Source organism: Puma concolor, chromosome B1 (assembly GCF_028749965.1).
Source record: "Puma concolor isolate L17-30 chromosome B1, mPumCon1.1.hap2, whole genome shotgun sequence".
Taxonomy (NCBI): Eukaryota; Metazoa; Chordata; class Mammalia; order Carnivora; family Felidae; genus Puma; species Puma concolor.
The window spans coordinates 164,801,226-164,825,251 of record NC_141670.1 but is presented as its reverse complement, the minus strand read 5'-3'; the positions used below and the strand labels follow the sequence as shown (position 1 = coordinate 164,825,251).

At 41.0% G+C, this 24,026-nt stretch overlaps 1 protein-coding gene across 3 annotated transcripts in view; it reads right to left on the bottom strand.

Annotated features, from left to right (window-relative positions):
• The window catches only part of SCFD2 (sec1 family domain containing 2), a 406,985-nt gene that overhangs the window by 335,223 nt on the left and 47,736 nt on the right, over positions 1-24,026 (bottom strand). For all 3 annotated transcript variants that reach the window (XM_025921777.2, XM_086705074.1, XM_086705075.1), the window contains exon 3: positions 12,546-12,673. In XM_025921777.2, coding sequence (XP_025777562.2) covers positions 12,546-12,673 — 128 coding nt within the window. The remainder of the gene's footprint in view (positions 1-12,545; positions 12,674-24,026) is intronic.

Here is a 24,026-nt window from a genome sequence, read left to right as displayed (position 1 = left end):
AAAAAAACTTTTTTTAAAGAATGAGAGAAAAGAATCACAAGGGACACTATATTGCCATATGATTAGTATGCTTCTTTATTTTATTTTTCTCGTAATATTTTTCATATTTATTTACTTACTTTCTTACCCATGTTACATAGAAAAAGGCTTGGAAAGCAAGAAAGTAATTTAGGAACAAAGATTATGTTGAAGAGCACAATTGTGGGGAGGGAGGGTGTACCTTCACTTTTTAGTTCATGTACATTATGATTTGAATTTTTGAGAAGCAGGTGCTGGTATTACTTTTTAAATAGCCTCTTAATTCTGAAATAAAATCACGTATGCCTCAGGTAAAATAAACAGATATGTATTTTTGTCTGGGATATTTGAGTTTATCACTATCACTGATTTATAAAATGGATGAAACATTGACTTTCAAGGGATAAAGAAACAGAAGAGTAAAAATAACTGCCAGCTTCCCACCTCTGTTGAGGTCAAAGGGCAAAGAAATATGGTCAGCATCCAGGTGGAGAGATTAGTCAGAAATGAGAAACAAACTTCACGATCGTGATGACCATTAGACGCTGAAACAAGTTATTAAAGAAGGGAGAGGGAAGACATTATAAATCTTCTCCCGTAAGGATCTGAAGGGCAGTATATACAGCCATCTGTATAGTGAAACCTGGATAAAGTCCAGCTGGAAATTGATGTCCATTTTTATCACACTATATATACTGAAGGTTTCCTGGGCTATCCTTTAGATCGCGTATGTTTCTTGTTACACAAATTTTGAGCTCTATGGCACTACAAAGATAGAGTAAGAAACTAATGTGAAAAGAGCATTTTAATTAGGCAAATCAATTTAATCAAATCATTCCAAAATTCAGAATTTTATTGCAAGATATGTTTTCAAGATGGTGTGGAATAAGGCATAAGTGCTGTGGGACCAGGGGTCACAAATAGGAAATAAACAGCTTTCCCCAAAAGTTACACAAAACAGTGAAATATAAAACCACCAGAAACATTTATGGTTTGGTTTTCCTTGGAAATGCAGCCTTCCTGAGGCTAACTTAAACACTGCATCAATATTTATAAACTCAGCAGAAAGCATGGAAGGGAACAGATAGACTACCCCTGTTTTCTAGAGGGCAGTATTCTAGGCCGCCAGGGAAGGAGCATTTCCTTGGTGGGTCTACCCCCCCCTTGGAAAGGAATTTCTGCTCTCAGGGGAGCCTCTATGGAAAGAAACTCCCATCTTGTAGCCATGAGCCTTCTCATCATATCATTCTCGGGTTTTTAAACTCCTAGCCCTTATTCTCTTGTTGAGGATCCCTTATGTGAAGAAAACATAAAAATAAGGAAGAAGAGGAAGAGAAGGAGGAAGAAGACGAAGAGGCAGAGGAAGGAAAAAGAAGAGAAAAAAGATGCACCAATTTAAGTTAAAAATATAGGGCCAGAGGGTAGATGCTTGAAGAAGGGACATTAAAAATTCAGATTCCCATTTTGCAAATAAGGGACACCGAGAAACAGAGGCAAATCAAGTTACATGAGGTGTAATAGGGAAGCATTTGTTTAATGACCTAAAAGCTTTCAGGCATTATTTTTAATTCAATGAAAACTTTCTGTCCATTCCTCTAAGATTCTCTATTTCCTTCATACCCTTAAACAGAGGTATTGTTTAGGGTTCTGCCCTCCACCCTTCTCAACCATTCTACCTTCTCTCTCTAGTTGGTCAACCTTGTATTTCCTTTAGAAATTTACTACTTAGGCTTTGAGATAATCACTAGGTAACTAAATCCCAAATCTCAACTTTTGCTTCTGAAAACCATTACTCTAGCCACACATTTTCCAACTGAAATGATCAGGGAACAAATCCTTCAGACAGAATAATTCCACCTCTACATTGGGTAGAACACTCTTCATATGCAGTTACATAACCATTGGTCATTATGTTTATAATGTGTCTTACATGCCCAGGAGACAATAAATAATTCCATCATATGCCCTTCTTTGACAGAATACTTTGAATTTCATAAATGCTATGTTTCATATAAATCATCTAATTATCAGACAAGCAGATAATCTGCTAACCCCCCATCTTGCAGACAGAAAAACAGACTCAGAAAAGTTAGATGACTTATTTGAAGACAAAACAATATTTTTAAAAATTTTTTAATGTTTTTTTATTTATTTTTTGAAGGAGAGAGAGAGACACAGCATGAGCGAGGGAGGAGCAGAGAGAGAGGGAGACACAGAATTTGAAACAGGCTCCAGGCTCTGTGCTGCCTGCACAGAGTCCGACATGGGGCTCGAACTCACAAACTGTGAGATCATGACCTGTGCCAAAGTCGGACGCTCAACTGACTGAGCCACCCAGGCGCCCCGACAAAACAATATTTTATACATTTCTTATTCCCTACAAAGACTTAACATATAATATGAGCAGATAACAAATATCTTTTAAATGAACAAACATGATTGTCTATTACCTGTAGATCTGGATAATATCTAGAAAAAAATTTCAATGAGCTTTCTTTCCTTGTATTTTGACACCCAGCTATGATTCCAATGATCTCTAGAAAACTGTGCCAATCTTGTACCCCAGGAAATATGGAATTTTTTCATATTATGGTTATCAAAGGTGTTCCACAGACCTCTGGGTCCCTGAGACACTATCGGGTAGCCGAAAAAGTCAGTTATTTTAATAATAATACTAAGATGCTCCTTGTTTTGTTACTGTGCAGCGTTTACACATGGTACAAAAACAATGGTAGGTGAAAGTGCTGGGGACTTAGCACCAACACAGGCAGTGGTGCCAAAATACACAAGCGGTCAGTCTCACTTCAGAATGGTCACGAGAAAACTAGAGGTCCCTTTTATCAAATCTCAACCCTCAAGAAAACATCAATATCCTGTGTAAAGAGATGGGAAATATACGACAAGCACTTCTCGTACCAACTGTAATACAGTGAATGACTGGAGGAAAAACACTGCTGTGATTACTTGAGTTGCCACTGTCTTCATGCCACATAATTCTTATGGAGGAAACAACCGAGAAACTCTGGTTCTTTGTACATTTTCCCAAAAAAATGAATGAAGTGAGCCTGTCACTTCCAGGAAAATGACAGTTGTCTTGTCAATGACAAAGGTCAAGTTTTCATATGAAAATTACAATTCTGGAATACTTGCATCTGCCCCAATATCTCTACACTCCAAATAATTAAACATTTTCTAATGATATCAGTGGGGAAAGCAACAAGTATGTTTTTTTATGTTATGTAATATGTGTCACTATCTGGAAGATATGCATAATTTACAGAACAAGTATTTTCCAAGTTGTATGTGGTATAAAATAATGCATGTGTAAAAGATCCATTTAATGTGCAAGAGAGATCAGTGGGTTTAAATGTAACAGGATGGAAAATTCCTTGATCTGGTATCATACTCCACAATGTCATTAAATCTAAGAAACTTGGGGCGCCTGGGTGGCGCAGTCGGTTAAGCGGCCGACTTCAGCCAGGTCACGATCTCGCGGTCCGTGAGTTCGAGCCCCGCATCAGGCTCTGGGCGGACGGCTCAGAGCCTGGAGCCTGTTTCCGATTCTGTGTCTCCCTCTCTCTCTGCCCCTCCCCCGTTCATGCTCTGTCTCTCTCTGTCCCAAAAATAAATAAACGTTGAAAAAAAAAAAAAATTAAAAAAAAAAAAAAAGAAACTGCCTCTTGTAAAGTTGGTGTCAAAGAAGAATATCTTCAATTTTCTGAAAAGGTATTAAAATAGTCCTCCTTTTTCCAACTATGTATCTTTGTAAGGCCATTTTATTTTTAAACATTTCATCCAAAATACTATATCATAACAGGTTAACCGAAGAAGCAAATATGAGAACGCAGCTGTCTTCCATTAAACCAGACCTCACAGGTATGCAAAAATGTAAAGCAGTGCTACTCTACATTATTTTGTTTTAGAAAACAGTTATTTCTCATAAAAATGTGACTCATGTTTACATATAATAGGTTTATCATATTTTTATATTAATAAATAAATATTTTAAAAAGTCATCCCTGCTTGAATTTCTAATGCAATGTTTTCTCCTTTCAAAGAGACAACAGATATAATCCACATAAACAAAAGCTTGTGGGGTCCTAGACAATTTTTAAGAATTTAAAGTGGTTCTGAGACCAAAAGTTTTGAGAACTAATGCTCTAATCAATGTTACTCTCAGAATCCACTCCTAAAACTAATATAGCATTATATGTTAACTAAAAATTAAATAAATTTTTTAAAATGACTGTAAAGGACTTCCTGAGACCAAAAGTTTGAGAACAAATGTTCTAAATCAATGTCACTCCTGGACTCCACAAGAGAGTGACAGAAAAAGCAATCCATTAAATAAATACATAATAAACATCAACTGAACTAACAGAATTAATTTAAAAATGTACTTATTAAGGGGCACCTGGGTGGCTCAGTCGGGTAAGCATCTGGCTTTGGCTCAGGTCATGATCTCACTGTTTGTGAGTTCAAGCCCCAGGTCGAGCTCTGTGCTGACAGCTCAGAGCCTGGAGCCTGCTTCAGATTCTGTGTCTCCCTCTCTCTCTGCTCCTCCCTCACTCACACTCTGTCTCTGTCGCTCAAAAATAAATAAACATTTTTGAAAAATTTTAAAAATGTACTTATTAATTTCATGAACATTTATTGGGTATAGAGTAAGTTCAAGGTCTTGGTTTGGTGTGGAGAATACCAAGAAGCAAAGATAAGAGTTCTCAGGTCCAACTAGTTAGGGTTTGCTAGTAACTGCTGCAATAACGATATGAACAAAAACAGTACTGACAGGGATATAAGATGTTGTGTATTAGAGAGGATGGAAGGGGATGAGAGAGATGATGGAAAACGTGTTGGATGAGAATTTTAAAAGCCAGGAGACTGAATGGGTGTTTCAGTTTGGATGGGGAAGGGGAAAGAAGTAGGGTAAGGCTTTGAGATCAGTTGCAGTCATTAACTGAGTATCTATGTACAAGGTACAACAGGGGATACAAAAATATATAGTCTTCTAGGAAACTAGAAGTAAGGAACAGAAGGCACAAAACAACTACCAGAAAGAGGAAGATAATCAGAAGAGCAGAGTAACAAAGGGAAAAGAACCCGAAGGAGAAGACATGATTAGATGCACACAGACATCAAGAGGAACAAGAACTATCAGAAAGGAAATCTGCAAATAGAAACATTCATGCAGAGGCGCCTGGGTGGCTCAGTCGGTTAAGCATCCGACTTCAGCTCAGGTCATGATCTCACAGTTCATGAGTTCAAGCCCTACATCGGGCTCTCTGCTGTCAGTGCTGAACTGACTTCGGATCCTTTGTCCCCTAGCCCCTGCCCCTCTCCCTCTCATGTATGCTTGCTCTCTCTCAAAAACAAATAAATACTTAAAGAAAAAAAGAAATACCAATTCATGTAAGTGAAGACAGAAATAGTCATTGTCCCTCTGTTACTCATCCACACTCATTAAGCAATCCATTCACAAGTCCTAAGCCACCGGCTATGTGCCGAGCTCAAGAGCCAGGGAAGAATATGACACGGACACTCCCTACAAAGGTTTCAGATCCACACATCTAACTGCAACGCACTGTGGTAAGTGCAACAAGAAAAAGAGCTGTGGGTCCTCAGAAGCCACGGAAATCAATTCAGCCTGCCGAGGAAGGGTTTAGGAAGAAGAGCAGAAGGAGATTAAATATGGTTTTGCAGAGCAAAATTTTATTTGCAGAGCAAAAAATAGTATTTTCTATATTAGATCATGAAAAATAAGATGGGTTTTGACAAGAAAGATACTCTGTGTGCGCGCATGTGCACACATACACGTGCACTGGAAGGTGAGTGGTTCTATTAGTCAAGCTCCTGGCAGGAAGGATGGCACCCTCGATCAGGAGAAATAAGGCAAGAACGCAGGCTAAGGAAGATCAAGAATATCAAGGAAACCAATGAGGGAAGGGTAAAGGGACATAACCGACCCTCACCTCAACCACACTGTCCTTTCACCCGCTCAAACTCCCGCCCGCGACTCCACGTGCGAGGTAGAGGACAGGAAAGGCTGCTGAGGCAGTCCAAAATGGTAAGCCCCCCAGAAGCATGGTACAGAAGCATGAAATGGATCTGCAGGGACAATCAAAGGAGAATATTTCAGGCAAAGCTAAGAAAGACCTGGCTCTGCAGAGGTTCCTGCTGGAATATGGGGAGAAGGGAGGGAAGGCAATGGAAAATGATGGGGGAAGCATCCAGCCAGAAGGCAGAAGAATTTTATAATCTGCATGGTAAGGAGTCTGAACACTATCTCGAAGCAAAGGGTTTTAAGCACAGGAACCACACACTCATCTCTATGTTTGTAGCTTGGTAGCCACTCCCCTCCCGCTCTCCTCCTGCCCCCAGTAGTTTGAGTCCTCTATCTCACAAGAAGCCTGATACAGAAGTCAACAGACCCAGGCTTGTATCCTGGATTGCTTGCTGTAAAAGTATGTAAGTCCGGGCCCAGAAAGGCAGAAAACAGAGCAGTTATCTGAACAGAGAAAATTTAACATACAAATTGTTAGCTGTGTAACTGAAAGGACAAAAAGAGAACTCGGGCACCTGGGTGGCTCAGTCAGTTGAGTGTTTGATTCCTGATTTCATCTCGGGTCATGAGCCCAGTGTTATAGGATCGAGCCCTGCGTCTGCCTGCTTGAGATTCTCCACCACCACCACCCGGCCTGTCTCTCTCTGTCTCTCTCTCTCTCCCTCTGCCCCTCTCCCCAACTCATGCTCTCTAAAATACAATATAATACAATACAATCTCCAAGGTATCGTGGTCATAGCAATTGTTGGAAGCAGATACCACTACTGGGCAGAGGGAACAAAGGGAAGAGGTTGGAATTATCAAAACTTAGAAACCAGGACCCTCTGCAGTAAAACTCCGTCCTCTGAGAACGGGGCTCTCCCCGACTGGACTGGCACCTCGGAGGAGCACCCAGGCTCCTAAATGGCACCCGGGCTCATAAAGCTGCTTCTGCACGTGATGGCAGAACTGCAGAGTAGACTCGGCTGCTACCACAGGAAGACCCTGCCGGTGCAGGGGTGAAGTCGAGCTGGCGTGACCCTGACAAGCAGCAGGAAAATCCACAGGAAGCAGGGAGGAAGGGACCAGAGGGACATCCCCTCTGGCTTTGCTGTCTCTCTCTAGCAGGGAGCCAGCGGGAAGAGCAGAAGGAGGTCTGCAGAGTCCCAGCCTTCGTTAGCGTTACAGAGCGGAGGGGTGAGTTTACATCTGAGAGACAGCAAATCAACAACTGGCACAGTAATCCTGGAAAAGAAACTGCATCTTTTTGGGGTTCGGTGTTCCTTGCCTGTGAAATGGGAGTAAAATAAAAAGTACCAAATTCGTAAGATTATTGAAAGGATTACATGAAACAAATTATGTAAAACTCTGTTAGGGTACCTGAAATAAAGTAGTGATTCAACAAAAACCAACTCACTTCCTCATTCCCCAAATTGTGGTAACAGCTTCTATACGAAGACAAGGATGTGTGAGAGTTAATAATCAGTGTGTGTGTCCTATGAGGCATCCAGATTTTCTCATCTTTTATAAATTACCATATATCACATGGTATGAGGGTCTTATTTGGGTTTTAACCTATCCTTTGTGCAGTCTGACAATTTCACACACACACACACACACACACACACACACACACACACACACACACACACCAGCTGTACATGTTCCCTTTAATTCCAGATAAAATTCTCCAAAATGAAGGTAAAAGATATAAACGTGATCAAAACATAGTTGTTATCCAGTCAGAACTGGATGAACTCCAGTACCAATAAAGGAAGCAGAGTATTCTCAACGATGGTGAAAAAAGTGTACTTGAGCAAAATTTTCTCAAGCCAGTTTTATTATGCCGTAAAAGAGGGACATGATAGTGTGGCATTGGTGGGAACCAAAAACCATCAATCTCATTTGGAGCTTCGTTAGGAGAAGTGTAGTGTCCAAACAGAGGTAAAGACCAAGACATCTGTGTTCAGCTCTGGACATCACATTGTAGGAGGGACATTAGCAAACCAGGGCTCTGTCTGGGGCTTGGAGCTGGAGCAATTGCGATGGTAAAGGTGGGAAAGGCCTGTCTTCTCACAAATGGTTGAAAGAACTCACCCCACTTCATAATGAGTATATGGACCAGACACTACTGTGCCCCAGGACCAGGAGAGTTAATTAAGAAGTAGCTCAATATAACGGACCATGTCCACACTGTCATCTGGAAACGTAGCTCAAGAGAGTTTTCTATAAAAGTGACCACAGAAGCTTGGAAGTCCCAAATACGAGCAAGGCGATTTGGGGGGAGTGAGCAGAGTTCAATGGATTCATAACTAAGCTGAACATGGGAAAACTATTTAGAATTCTGCACGAAGAAAGAATGCATTATCAAAAGGCAGACACTCAGCATAAAGACTAGAAAAGGACTAGTGAACTGGAAAGAATGAGTAAGCATATTTCCCAGAAAGAAAGGGGAAAATCATCTAACTGGGTTTGTTTGCTTTGATTTCCCTCTCATCAAACAACCTTCTTCTGTTAGGTTCCCGTGTAGATTCACTCACTCAGACTTCAGCTTCTACAGCTGAAGCACACAGCACTGCTTCGGTCAGAACCTTCACTCTGCTCACGGCTTTCTTCCTCCCTCCATATTCTAGGAAATAGATATTTTCCCTATGTTTATGGACATAGAAATTGAAGGTTGGCTCTTTGGTGGCAGAACCAGACATAACTGACTTCGCACCCCATCACAGTCACAGAACAGGCACACGCACAAGGTAGCGGTGAGTCTAGCAGTGAATGCTGCAAAGAAGTCCAGAAGAATGAGGACTGAGGAAACCTCCTTATGGTTAGTGGTCTGGGAGACTTTTTCGCAAGGAAGTGTCAGAAACCAGACGGCACTACATTAATAAGCAAGAAAACGATGAAAACACAGAGGCATCAAGCGTAGAATACTTTCTCGTGAAATCTGACCGCAAAAGAAAACACGATGTTCTAGAGATCTGTTTTCCTTCAGCTCCAATGTGATCTTCCTGCCCCCCGTTAAACACTGGGGAGGACGTCCACTCTGCAGAGAGCAAGAGTGCAAACTGGTGAAGGTCTTCCAACCACAGACGTATTCCAGAGAAACCGAGTCTCTGTTTAAAATGCAAAATGTAGAAACGGAGACAGCCTTATTCTGGTCATTTCTTCTGGAAATGGTCATTTCGTATCCAAACAAATGGGTTTCTTAGAGTCTATTTCTTCTGTACTTTCAGGATACATTTTTCATTTTGAAAATGCAATTCAGTTTACGATGTTTCAAAAATCACTTTTCTGGGACACATTTATTTAGCTAACTGACAACTTAATAAGATTTTGGAAAGATGGCATATGTTTATATGTGAAATGATAAAATGAATTTTTTCTTTGTTTTAGCAACTAAGTGTTTTTTCCTTTAACAGAAAGATGTTTCTTTCTGTCGGTGTTTATAATGTTTTAATATGAACTTACCTTGTACTGAGAAATTTTACATTTAAGATCTGAGGTTTCAATCATAGGATCCCTCTCAGTGAATTTAAATACGAGAGACTCCTCAATCTAGAATTAAAATTTCTGTTTAATGTTTCAAAAGTACTAGAAGCTTCTATTACAGAAAAATGTATACTTTGGTAGAATTTACAGTAGGGAGTGGGAGAAGAGTACATAGTTTAAAGCATATTTCATAGTTTTAAATGATGCTGGAAAAAGCATTGCAGCCATCTAAGACACCAGACCCTGATTTTTTTTTTATGATAAGCTAAATGATAAGGGATTTTCAAATACCAATGTTTTATTACGTTTAAGCTCCAGATCTTTTCCTTACTGTTCATGGTTATCTATCCGTTGGTACATGAAAATGAGACTCAGCACAAATTCTGACTAGTTGATATGAAGCAGAAATGGGGAGTCACACTGTTAAGCTTTTACCAAATTATAGTTGGCACATGAATAAAGTGTTGTTTGGGCCAATCTTTTCGGTCCTTCTTACAACCAAAATTTGCTAACAATTATCTATTTCTTTCCTTCTTTTTTTCTGTAATTTTGGGACAATGCAAATCATTTCATCTGAGGTTTATGGGTGTTTTTTGTGGGTTTTTTGTTTGTTTGTTTGTTTGTTTGTTTGGTCAACCAAAAACTGAAACATTTAAATTTTAATTCCTTAGGGGGTTATCTGTCTTTTTAAAACATTTATTTCCGTCTTTCATTATTTTTAAAAGATATAGTCCTCTAGAAAAGTGTGTTGATCTTTCAAGAGTCCTATATTGCACAACAAAAATTGATTTATGCTCTGTGATAGCATTGTAAGGTTACATCACCGAACCGCAATATAAATGAACCTTATCACCAAGACCTTTGTGCAATCCTACTTTTCTTGATTCACAATATAAATTTGTTCCTGTTTCAACATTCTCATGGATAAGGAACTCCAAAAAGTAAATACACTTGTTATTAATGTGTATCTAGAACTGTGGAAAGAAGGAAGGAAGGAAGCAAGGAAGGAAGGAAGGAAGGAAGGAAGGAAGGAAGGAAGGAAGGAAGGAAGGAAAGAGAGGACGAGAGGGAGGAAGGAAGCAGAAAGAAGGAGGGAGGAAAATTAATAGTTAAATTCAAGGTCTCAAGGTAGCACCTTGTTTCTATTCCAAAATAACACACAGACCTCTGGTATTGGTTATATGGAAATAGGATGATTTTATAAATAAAAAACATATCCTCTCATCTCAGAATATCTGATGTGAATTCTCCTAACCTTTCTCAGATATATGGCCTTAAGCAACTTAGTTTTTCTCTATTCCAGTTTCCTTATCTGAAAATGGGATACTGATGGTCACCATCTGGCAGAATTACTGTGAGGATTAAATAAGATTAACACAGGGAAAGAGATAAAAACCTGACTCAATAAACACTAGTTACCTTCATTTTTCTATCATCATTATGTTCGAAAAAGCCCTCATATGGAGTCACCTAACACACTCAGAATCATGATTTTTTTTTTCTTATTATGATCCTGTACCTTTTCTCCTTTTAGTTTCATCCACATTCTTTCACTTTCAAAATTTTGTTCTTCTATTTCAACTTGGTAGTTTGATTTTTGTACTCATAAATAATCAAGAACTTGGATTATGAATCTCAGCACAGAAAAATTTTCCTACCCAATAAAATGTACTAATATTAATTGAATACCTAAAAGCAGATTACAAGAGAAAAACATTATTTTTTTTAATTTTTAAAAAAGGTTTATTTATTTATTTTTGAGAGAGACAGAGTACAAGCGAGGGAGGGGATAGAGAGAGAGAGAGAGAGAGAGAGAGAGGGAGAGAGAGAGGGAGAGAGAGAGAGAAACAGAATCCGAGGCAGGCTCCAGGCTCTATGAGCACACAGCCCAAAGCAGGGCTTGAACTCAAGAACCATGAGATCATGACCAGAGTCTAAGTTGAAGCTTCATCAACTGAGTTATCCAGGTGCCCCAAGAAAAACATTATTTTTAAAAATAGCGAAAGATGGGGCGCCTGGGTGGCTCAGTCGGTTAAGCGTCCGACTTCAGCCAGGTCACAATCTCGCGCTCCGTGAGTTCGAGCCCCGCGTCGGGCTCTGGGCTGATGGCTGGGAGCCTAGAGCCTGTTTCCGATTCTGTGTCTCCCTCTCTCTCTGCCCCTCCCCTGTTCATGCTCTGTCTCTCTCTGTCCCAAAAATAAATAAACGTTGAAAAAAAAAATTAAAAAAAAAAATAGCGAAAGAAACTTTTGCAAGTTTCCAAAATTAAATTCTACCTATTAACCAGATTCAATATCCATTTTAAATATTTCCATATTAATAAAATTATTTAATTTAAAAAATAAGTAAAACATCAAATTCATTTTTTAAAATCGATCAAAACACAAGTTCTCTGACTTTTTAATCAAAAGGAAAAAGCCATTTTAAACACAAATTTGGGGCGCTTCGGTGGCTCAGTCAGTTGAGCGCCTGACTGGCTCAGGTCATGATCTCAGGGTTCGTGAGTTCGAGGCCCACATCTGGCTCACTGCTGTCAGCACAGAGCCTGCTTCAGATCCTCTGTCTCCCTCTCTCGGCTCCTCCCCTGCTCAGCACAGTAGTTCAGTCATTAATTGAAAACCAATAAAAGACCCTTTCTTCATCCACAATAAGGGAGTTGGGGGGGTTAGGGGAGGAGGAGGAATGGAATAGAATGGAGGGGAGGAGGTCCAGACCAATTTTGATAGCCCCAGATCTAGTAAAGAAACTAGAAGAATTAGTCTTTGTAAGCAAGGACTCTCCTGGAGTTCCCAAAGTTGAGTCTAAAACAGGAGGGGTCATTGCTGAGCCCTGAGGGCAGTGTGTCCATATTCCTTCCCTACTCTTTCAACCGTTTACAAATGCCTTGAATGCTCTCGTCGGAAGCCATGCTGGCTAGGCTGGCCCGCAGTTCAGAGCAAGCTTCAATCCACTTCCTGGAGCCTGTGGCTCCTGCCCTCAGAGAAGAGGAAGCGCTTACCCATACTCATCTTGATTGGCAGGTTTTCTCTGCTTGCTGCTTCCACTAGATGTCTCCGCACTTCCATCACTGCCTCTTTGTGCTTGGTGCTCAGTAAGGCTTCCCACAAGGCTTTGGCGGCCGCGTCCCTGCAGTGAAACCACACAAGAGCTTTGGAATAAATTTCTGCTGGATAATGAAAAGAGTTGAAAACAAAATAACTTCTTAAGTATCTCTTCCGAGCACGAATATAGTCTTTCCTACTGATAGGCTTTAAGTATTAAGACGAAATAAAGCATATCTAATCCATTTTAATCAGCACAAAATATTGAGAAATGAAGGACATAATAAAATCAAGCCCCCACTTCCCCCCAAAAAAGTGGGGGAAGCAAAGTTACATTGTGCTGAGAAGTGTGAGAAAAACATATGATAAGTTGTTTGAGGTTTGCGTTTAAAAATATTTCAGAGTGTAATTCAACATTGCTAGAGTAACATAAATATGATTTGTAAGCCAAAGTTAAAGGCATGTCTAAAAATGATTTCTCGGTGATTAGAAACATGTCAGTTTGAGATAGCATACTTGCCAGGGGAACACAAAGCAATCAGCAATGAGAATTAGTGTTCAAAAACTACTCAATAGAATTCCCAATGAATGGGTTTTCTACTGAATGAAAATCAGGAATTAGGCGAAGTAACCATGGCCTTAAGTAGCCCACTTTGGGCCTTAGGTTCTAAGGCTGGTACTTCTGCAGCCTTTACAATTAACCATTGATACAGCACGAAGCACTGCATTATGCAGGGTCTCATCTGGGCTCACTTTTCCAACAGCCCTCTGTCTCACCCACCACACCACCTCCAAATTATAAATGAGTACAGTGTTCTTTCCGGAAGATCTCTGCATGTAGCCAAGTATACACATTTGTAGTAACGTTCTATAAACTGAGTCTAAAAAAACAAAGATGACTTCTGTCCCTTTCTAAGGGCATTTTTCCTCCACTTAAAGCCCCACTCACCCTTCCTACGGTCCAGTTAGCAACAGTTTGAAAATGAATGTATTTTTTATAGTTTGGTTTTATGACATTAATTTAGCTTTAAAGTTATACTTAATAGGGTATGTCTTTCAAGTTTGAATTTCATTTGGAATAATGGAATGATGTGTTTCAGCACCGACTTTAAAACCTGGCACACAATAATCTTTCATTAAATAGTACTGTTTTTATTACTATGTATTTTTTTCTGAGTGAACCACCATCACTGTTCAACATATTCTCCTTGTTTTGCTCTGATCGAAACTGTCATCGTTATAACTCAACATCCAATATTCTAAGTTCAATTTAAATTTGCCTGTAAACTATATGCCAAGTGCTCTTCTCAGTGGTTGCAATACAGATAAAAAGGAGGCACAAGTTTTCAATGACTTTAGAGCCTGAAAGAAGAGGCAAATATTTACACGCACAAACACACACACACAATACCCCCCAAAATGTGATAAGAGGCAGATCCATGCTTGCATAGAGTTTTCTGGTAGCACAGAGCAAGGGCTCTAATCCTGGGTAGGAGGACAGGGACTCAAAGAATGATTTCCAAGAGAAATGATAAGCAAGTACAGAGATCTATAAGCTCTGAAAGCAGCCAAGGCAAGAAGCTGTAACTCAGTCTGGGAAGGAAAATAGTAAAGTCTTCAAGGGAGATATAATATCTTCATGACAAAACAAGAAAACAAGGGGGAGAAGGATATTACAGGCATTTCATTTCAGTACAAAGTCCCCCGTACATGGCACTAAAGAGTATTGTTTTGCTCCATGCTGACATGCAAGAGGAGGGCAGTAGATGTCAGGGCAAAGGGGAAGAGGAAGTCACTACTCTCCAAGGGCCCCATGTTCACTGCCAAGGCTTATCATTCGGTAGGTGACAGGGAGCCAAGGAGTATGCAGTCGATTTCACATTCTGAAAAGTGCAGCATAGCTTGGCAGTAACGAAAACGGTCTTTATCATCATTCAAAACTAGGTCTATTTCCTATGGGGCTTTGGGAAAGCTACACCATTTCTCCAAAGCTCTGAAGGCAATAGAGAACCACGAAAGTATTCCGAGCAGGGATCCTCCCAGTTTCCCAAGTTTATGGTCCACGGTCGTTCCCTACTTTTGTTCTCCAAAGCACCTCTCCCCAAACCACAGGGATTTCTCACATATTCTCAACACTACACACAACTTCTAGAGTAGAATGTCACTGCCATCCTCTTTTCTATGTGAGTGTGTACTTTGCTAATACAGAGTGCCTCCAAAATCGCACTAGGTCAAGGCTGTGGTTGCCACCTCGGATTAGTGTTGTGGTTAAAATGTGGGCGCTGGGGTCTGATCAAATTTGGGTCCAAACTCTGATTGTTCTCCCCTTCGCCCACCCACCCAAGAGCTACACAGCCTCTTGGATCTTCCTCAGGCAGTCCAAGCACACAGACCCCTTCTCTCCCTTTGCCAAGAATGCTCTTCCTCTTACACATACCCCTCTCTCTCTTCCATTGTCTGCTGAAATATCGCCTTATGAGAGCCCCCCCCCCCACCTGCTTTACTAAAACACACATAAAAAACTAAAGAGCCCATCCCAGCACCTTATCTTCGTATTCCTTTTCTCCCTTCCTGGGCTTTGCTGTCCTATGTAATCATCATTACCATCTGCCTGATCATAGGCTCCCATGTTTATCTGTTTGTTGTCTAGCTCCCTCAGAGAAGGTAAGGTCCTTCTGTGAAAGTAGGGGTTTTGTTTTACCCATTGCAAAGTCCCCACTACCAAGAACAACACCAGGTCTCACGGGAGGTCTATTCAATAAATGCTGAATAAGCAAACGAATAATGCTTGCTGGTTGTATAATCTAGTGCACGTAACTCTCTTTCTCCGTTTTCTCGTCTGTGAGACAGAAGTAACCATAGTGACTACCTCACAGCGCCGTGGTAAGGGTTAAAAAAGATAATGCACAGAAAGCACTTTCCGGATTCACAATGAATATGAGTAGTGTGTTCATTATGATGGTTGTTACTATTGCTGATGAATGATAATTGTCTTAAAATTCAATGTGTTCAAGGGTTTGTAAGATATTCAGTTAATTCACTTAATGACAGGGAGTCTTTTTTTTTTTTTTCCATACAATCCTGATTTGCTTATACGTACTAAAGTCACTTGGAGCTTGTACTCTCTGGCTTTTTTCACGGCAACATTTTACAAGAAATACATAAGGTTTCCATGATCTCTAACACTGATGCAGTCAGGTCATGTTTCCTTGAAAATTGTTTTGCTGATAGAAACAATTCTGATTGTTTAGATATGTGTGACAGCTTCTAATGTTTACTTCCTAAACAAGACAGTTTCCTAAGTGCACCCAACCAACCCCCACATCATACACGGTCACTTTAAGCTTACCAAGCGAACACGCGGGAACTGATGTTGGCTCTCTGAATGACTGGCACCGAAGAAGACCACATTGTACTTACCGGCAGCCCCTCTATGTCCTGCACTCACCTCTTTCCCAAGTCTCTCTGGGACTGCTGTGTGGTGGTTTACACACTTACTCCTATGTCAGCATCTGAGTTGAACGTACGAGTTAATCACTGTCTTGCTCTAATTTGCCCATAAAATTGATCCAATAGACTATTTCACACTATTGAAGCTTCATCTGAAATCAATTCCTGATGTCAAATTTGGTAAGTGAAGAGAAGTTGACTGAAATCCATGCTATAATTATAATAGCGTATTTTACGCAATTATTTATCCTCTCCAACTGTACAAATTTTCCGTTTTCCTGACGAGGGACTGAACAATACACAGAGTGCCATCGCAAAGGGGCCAGTGTAACAGACCAGTGGGAGGCAGGACTGTAGAAGCGTGGGTTCTGGAACCAAACAATAAAGGGTCTGGGTCTGCTGCTTGTTAGCTCTATGTCACTGGGAAGTTACTCAACCTCTCTGTACATGTTTCTTCCTCTGTTAACTTGGGGGTGGTAATAGCACATGTTCAGTAGATTATTATGAGAACTGAATGTGTTAATATATCTGAAGCACCTGAAACAATGCCTAACACATACTAAGTGCTCAATAAACATAGCAGTAGTAGCAACAGCAATGGTAATTTAAAAAATCAAAGGTCAGAATTTTCTCATAAGATATACAAGGAAGCCTGTTTGGGAAATGCATTAGTCTTTTCTATCTACTTGCATACATATATGACTAAACACTGCCAATAGCTTCATTTTCTTTTTTTTTTTCTTTTTTCAATTTATGTATTTACAAGTTTTTTAATGGTTTTATTTATTTTTGAGAGGCAGAGACAGAACACAAGTGGGGGAGGGGCAGAGAGAGAGGGAGACACAGAATCTGAAGCGGGCTCCAGGCTCTGAGCTGTCAGCACAGAGCCCATTGTGGGGCTTGAACTCACAAACTGAGATCACTACCTGAGCTGAGCTAAAGTCAGACACTTACCTGACTGAGTCATCCAGGTGTCCCCAGTAGCTTCATTTTCTAATGTGAAAAGATCAACAGTACACAATACAGAATTCATAATGATACATATCAAACACTGAAAACTCCAACTCAAGCAATCCTCCCGCATATGACATGTTGATGCACAGAATTGTGATTTGCAGGAATAAAATAAGAAACTGTACTATAGATTACTTCAAGACTTACAGCTATCAAAAGCAAAAAAAAATTTTTAAACAAATAATCCAGTTAAAAAATGGGCAGAAGAGGGGCGCCTGGATGGCTCAGTCAGTGAAGCCTCCGACTGCAGCTCAGGTTGTGATCTCACAGTTTGTGAGTTCGAGCCCCACGTCAGGCTCTGGGCCGACAGCTCACAGCCTGGAGCCTGCTCTAGATTCTATGTCTCCATCTCTCTCTGCCCCTCCCCTGCCCGTGCTCACTCTCTCTTTCTCTGTCTCTCTCTCTCTCAAAAATAAACATTAAAAAAAATGGGCAGAAGATTGGAGTACCTGGGTGGTTCAGTCAGCTAAGCGTCCAACTCCTGATTTCGGCTCAGGTTATGACCTCAGCTTGTGAGTTCGAGCCCCAAGTCAGGCTCTGCACTGACAGTGTGGAGCCTTCTTAGGATTCTCTCTCTTCCCTGCACCCCACCCCCACCCCCGCCTCTCCCCTGCTTATGCTCTCTCTCTCTCTCAAAATAAACATGAAAAAACTTTTTTTAAAAAATGGGCGGAAGACATGAGTAGACAGTTTTTTCAAAAAAGACATCCAGATGGCCACCAGACACATGAAAACATGCTTCACATCACTCATCATCAGGGAAATGCAAATCAAAACGAAAATGAGATATCACTTCATGCCCATCAGAATGGCTAAGAGGAAGGAAGGTTTTTAAGCAATGACTTCTATGCCAGCTTCTCACCTCATTAATTATATTGAAATTCTGCAGGATGCACACAACGGGATATTTTAAAATGAGAACTGCTACTTTTATGAGGAGTTCAGATTCCATAAATATTTCCAGACTGACTTATCAATTGGATGTACGACTTTGGGGTAGAAGTGAACATTAGAGTTAGTAGTAAATTACATCTTCATCAAGACACTGCCTCACCCAACACAAACACGTGGAAATCTATTTTTAGATTTCAAAGACACCGAAAGAAAATTCTATAATATGCCTGAGAAAACCACTACGGCTCCAAACAAATCAAACTGCTATTAGGTCCCATCACACCAAATCTAAACCCTTTATGCTCGTCTATCAACCTACCTCGTCTTGCTTCGTCTTTTGTCTTAAGTTCAGGAACAGCTGGACAACATCTTTTAATAATCGTACCCACCCGAAAACAGCTTATCTCTTTTTTCATGGCTAACTTAGGGAAGGTTTTTGAAAGGCAAGTAAAATACAGTATTTAAAAATACTTTTAAATACCACCACTACTTTCTATTTTAGAAGCATTTCAGAATCTACAACACAACTTCTTATGTCTCATTTGATCCTCACACCCTGAGCTAAGTCATGATGGCCACACCAACTTAAAAAGTCTCAGAGAAGCCAACTTACTTAAGTAAACTCAACCTGTAAGTGGCTGACCCAGGACTCACCCCCAGGCAACTGGCTCCTGAGCTTGGTCATCCACCTACTAAACCATGCCAGGCCTGTATTATGCAGATCATCAAAGAGAACTGATTTTATAGAATATCAATAATTTTAAAGTTTCCATGTTGGTTTTCTTTTCTAATCCTTAATACATCTTCTATTCTTCTTTTATGTGTGCACCTCACATAAGATGGAATGAAACAGAGTGAAGAAGGAAGTATAATAGTAGATCTATATTAACTCATGAAGCAGGAAATGCTCACTGTCAGGATTTTCCACCTTTTGTTTTAAACAATATCAGGGGCACCTGGGTGGCTCAGTCCGTTAAGCGTCCGACTTCGGCTCAGGTCATGATCTCACTGTTTGTGAGTTCGAGCCCCCCCATCGGGCTCTGTGCTGACAGCTCAGAGCCTGGAGCCTGCTTCAGATTCTGTGTCTCCCTCTCTCTCTCTTTGAGGGTTGGTGATGGGTATTGAGGAGGGCACCTGTTGGGATGAGCACTGGGTGTTGTATGGAAACCAATTTGACAATAAATTTCATATTTAAAAAATAAAAAAGAAAATAAAAAAATAAACAATATCATAACATTCCCCTTGTAGGTCACCTGTAGACATTGACAGTCACTCTTCTACACGATGCCACTTTCCACTTTTATTCAGCTTTCTCTAAACAATTCCCTCCAAGACTTTGCTGAATTTTAAACCATTCTGCATAAATACCATTTATATAGCTGAAAAGGCAAAAAAACAAACAAATAAACAAACAAAACACTAAAGTCTAAAATGCCCAAGGAATTATTTCCAATCTAGCTCTTATTTGCTTTTCATTATATCCTTGGGAAAGAGAGGAAAAATGGCCTCTATCTATTTGACCCCTGATAAAACAGAGAAAGAATGAAACCACTTCCCTAACACCCATTGTTAATAAGAAAGGAGGCAAGGTTTAGAGCTTGGGGCCACCAAAGTGCTATGGACTGCTTCCATGACCTGAGGTAATTCAATTAATCTTTCTTAGTTTCATTTGCTGAGGACTCACTATGTCACAGGCAATATGACTATATTATCTCATTGAATCACAACCCTCCGGGATAAATATCAGTGCCTCATTTCATAAGTGAGAAAGCAGATTCTTAAAGAGATCAAGTAATTTGCCCAAATCACATAGCCAGTGAGTGCAAATTTGAACCCAGGCCCTGGTGAACTCCAAAATCCATTTACTAACCATGATCCTACACCATTTGGTAAAATAAAAGGCTTGAACTAGAATGCTAATTTCTTGGATTTCTAACAGGCTACATTTATATGGTTTCCATTATGCTCTGGTGCTCCAAGTTCATAGGTATCAATTTGATTAACTTTGTGAAACTCAGTAAAAGACGGGTGAGTATTCCATGCTGTTATTTCTTTTACTAAAATCCTTTTCTTTCTCACAAATCCAGTGATAGTAATAAAAAGGCAACAAAAGAACATTCCCCAAAACTTATAGAATTAAACAATTTCTACCCTTTTCTCTGTTTATAAAGTCAAGTTTTCCAACGAGATTAACTGTATTTCATCATACCTACCAGAACACAATTTTGTTTCAATAGATGCCTTGAAATATACAACTCAAGGCAGAACATGTGTCCTATGAAAAGATCCATTTTATTGCCATGAAATTTAATTAGCTTCAATATCGTCAGTAACTACATAAAAGTTGGATACATACAAAATGTATGCTCTTTTTTGCTAAGCCGATTATCTTGTATCCTTCAAAATGAAACTGTTATGACAAATTGTCATGTTTGAAGAAGACTACAGGCCAACAATATACACACAGTAATAACCTGCTAGAATTAGCGTTAAGTGTCAGGAGACTTCTGTTCATGAAGATACGCTCCTTTCAGTTAATTCCTGGCTCTTTATTCACCAGAATTACTCGACTAGGAATGAAATCTTAGAAGCTGCCTCGGTTTGGCATGTACAAAATGTCAAATGCAGTCTGCTAGAACCTAACAGGAAATATTCATCACCAAATAAAATATAAAGAGGACAGCATTAATTTTTGAGAGATGGCTCAATGTTGACTCACGGTGCTACTTCAAGCAAGCGGAAGGCATGCAATTAGGAGACGAAGGGTGAAATGCGAACGCACACCATTATCTTGTGACCAAACTCAGAGAAATGGCTTCTTCATGGAGTGCAGGGCACGTTATGCTTACTCACAGGATTTGCAGTCACAGTCAGAGTGCTCCAACATAAACACAACAATAACAATCACAACAACAACAAAGCATCCTCAACTAATTTGAAACGCAGAGCAATCTGAGTCATAGTTCTCCACAGCAGGGAATAATGGCTTCCATCCGTGCTGAGCCTAATGAGCTCTGAAGGTAGGGTTGTTAATTAAATTATTCATAGAGCTTTCAACAGTCATCTGTCCTCCTGACTCTTTTTTAAACAATTACCTCACATCTCACAAAATAGTCCATTACCCTTCATCTCAATAGAAGAGAGAGCAGTTGAACACAGAAAGACACATGAAGTAGGCCCTTGGCACGGGAGAACAGCCCTTCCCTGGCTCTTTATTTCAGAATAAAAGCTCTTGCTGTGGGCCAGGCACTCACTAAGGCGCTGCAACCACAGCTGCAGGTGGCCTCCAGGGCCCTGCCCTCATGGGGCGAGCTGTCTGGCAGGGAAGCTGGAACTGAGCATGCTCCCGCAGAGGTGACAAAGCAGAGAAATGGGGGGGGGGGGGGGAGCGGCTCTGGGAGAGTGCAACACCTAACCTGGTCTAGGTGTGGAGGTGGCAGTCAGAGGGTGGCTGAGGATGTGATAGGGAGCCCCCAAAGCAGAGTAGGAGGTGGCCAGTTAAAGACCTGAGCAAGAGCAGTCCAGGCAGGAGCAACAGCATGGGCAGGGGGCCTGAGGGGAGAATATGAGACCTTTTCAGGGAAATGAACGGAGCATGAAGACCTAGTATGCCATTGCCCTCAGTTGCAGTGGCATCTTATCCAAGGCCTGGTAAACCCACACTAGGATTGTAGACTTTCTTCCAAGGGCAACTGAAGAGTCCTTAGCAACAAACTGACCGATCACATTTGCGTTATTAAAAGATCACTCACCATAAGGGCACCTGGGTGGCTCAGTCCGTTAAGCATCCAACTCTCCGTTTCAGTTTCAGGTCATGATCTCGAGGTTCATGAGTTAAAGCTCCACATAGGGCTCTCCGCTGTCAGTGCAAAACCCACTTCAGATCCTCTGTCTCCCTCTCTCTCTGCCCCCCCCACCCCTCAAAAATGAATAAACATTAAAAAAAATGTTTTTTAACATTTATTCATTTTTGAGAGACAGAGCATGAGTGGGGGAGGGGCAGAGAGAGAGGGAGACAGAATCCAAAGCAGGCTCCAGGCTCTGAGCTGTCAGCACGGAGCCAACGTTGGGGCTCAAACCCACGAAACCGTGAGATCATGACCTGAGCCGAAGTCAGAGGCTTAACGGACTGAGCCACGCAGGTGCCCCTAAAAAATTGTTTTTGTAAATAAAAAGATCACTCACTGTAGAGAATGAATCTGAGCTCTGGGTGAGAGGCTGCTACACGATCCAAGCAAGAACTGAGGATGGCTTGGCCTAGAGTGACTTCCCAAAGCCATCAGCTCATATCATTCTCCTGCTCAAAACCCTTCCATGCTTCCCACTACCATTACACTAAAATCCAAGTTCCTTACTTATCTACAACTTCATCTCTCACCTTCTCAGCTTTGTCTAGCCTTCAGTCACACTGCCTGATTTCAGCTACTTGAATGGGTCAAAGCATATTCCCAACCATTCCTTTGCCTACAACGCTTTTCTTCCAGATGTTCACTAATAAGGTCTCATTCATTCAACAAACATTTACTGAACACCTACTAAATGCTAGTTCTGTTCTAGGTGCCGCTCAAGTGTTCACTCCTTGACTGCTCTAGCTAGCTAATGTGGCACTCCTTTTCTTTTTTCATTTTTTGAGAGAAAGAGAGAGGGTGCAATTGAGCAAGGGGCAGAGAGAGAGAGAGAATCCCGGGGGGGCCAGAGGGAGAAAGAGAGGAAGAGAAGCAGGGCTCACCCAAAGCAGGACTCATGCTTTACCTGAAGCAGGGCTTGAGTTCTCCCAAAGTGGGGCTCAAACTCACCCGAAGAGGGGCTCGTGCCCACCCCAAACACAGCCCGAGTTCACCCCAAGAGGGGCTTGAGTTCACCCCAAGCGGGGCTCATGCTCACCCAAAGCAGGACTTGAGCTCATGCGATGTGGGACTCGAATTCACAAACCATAAGATCATGACCTGAGCCAAAGTCAGATGCTTAATGACCGAGTCACCAAGGCACCTGCTAACGTGGCACTTCTTATTCCAAATCCCACTTGCCGCATTTTATTTTGTTTATAACATTTATCACTAACTCGAATTATGTAGTATTAAAGAAAATTTGTTTTCATGAGTTGGGAGTGAAAGTGGTCACAGGGTATGAAGGACAGAAGCATTCTGGCTTTATCAGAATGTTAGCATCCTGGGTGCATGGGTGGCGTCGCATTCAGACCACCAACACCTCATGGACCGTAGACAGTGCCGGGCACTAGAGGTGCAATGGTGTATAACAGTGAACAGGTCAGGCACAGACTTTTTCTGAGCAAGCTCCCAAAGTCTGGTTGGACAGAAGAGACATTAAACTAGTAATTAAAAAAAAAATTTTTTTTTAACATTTATTTATTTTTGAGAGAGAGAGACACACATAGAGCACAAGCTGGGAGAGGCGGAGACAGAGGGAGACACAGAATCCAAAGCAGGCTCCAGGCTCCAAGCTGTCAGCACAGAGCCCGACACGGGGCTCGAACTCACAAACAGTGAGATCATGACCTGAGCCGAAGTCGGACACTCAACCGACTGAGCCACCCAGGTGTCCCTAAACTAGTAATTTTAAGATAATACACTATGAGCTGATACAGGAAATAAAAGGTACCCTCTCTGGAAGCAAAGCTAACAATGGGGTGGGGCAAATGAAAGAGCAACATGTAGGATGATCACAAGGCGGGACAGCAGAAGACTGAGGGTCTGAAAGAAGTTTAGTGTAGCTGCAGCCAAGCGTGTGAACATATAGAAGGGAAAGGAAGGAGGGAGCAGGAAAAAATAGACAAGATTAAGGCTGAAAAATCAGCAGAGCACAGATTTAAGAAGGCTTTCGAAAACAAGTTAAAAGTGATAGTCTTTCCCCAGAAGGCAATGGAGAGCCATTGAAGTATTTTATCAGGGGAGGGTTAGAATCAGATGTACTCTTACTTGCACTGCACACACACAGTCAGTCTTACAAAAATAACCCCCAGCTAGACTCTAAAACTATAATGCTTTCAAAGTGTGAACATAAAATGCAATTTTAATGGAGATATAATTCATCCATTTCTTCTTACTAGAGGTTCGTATGTT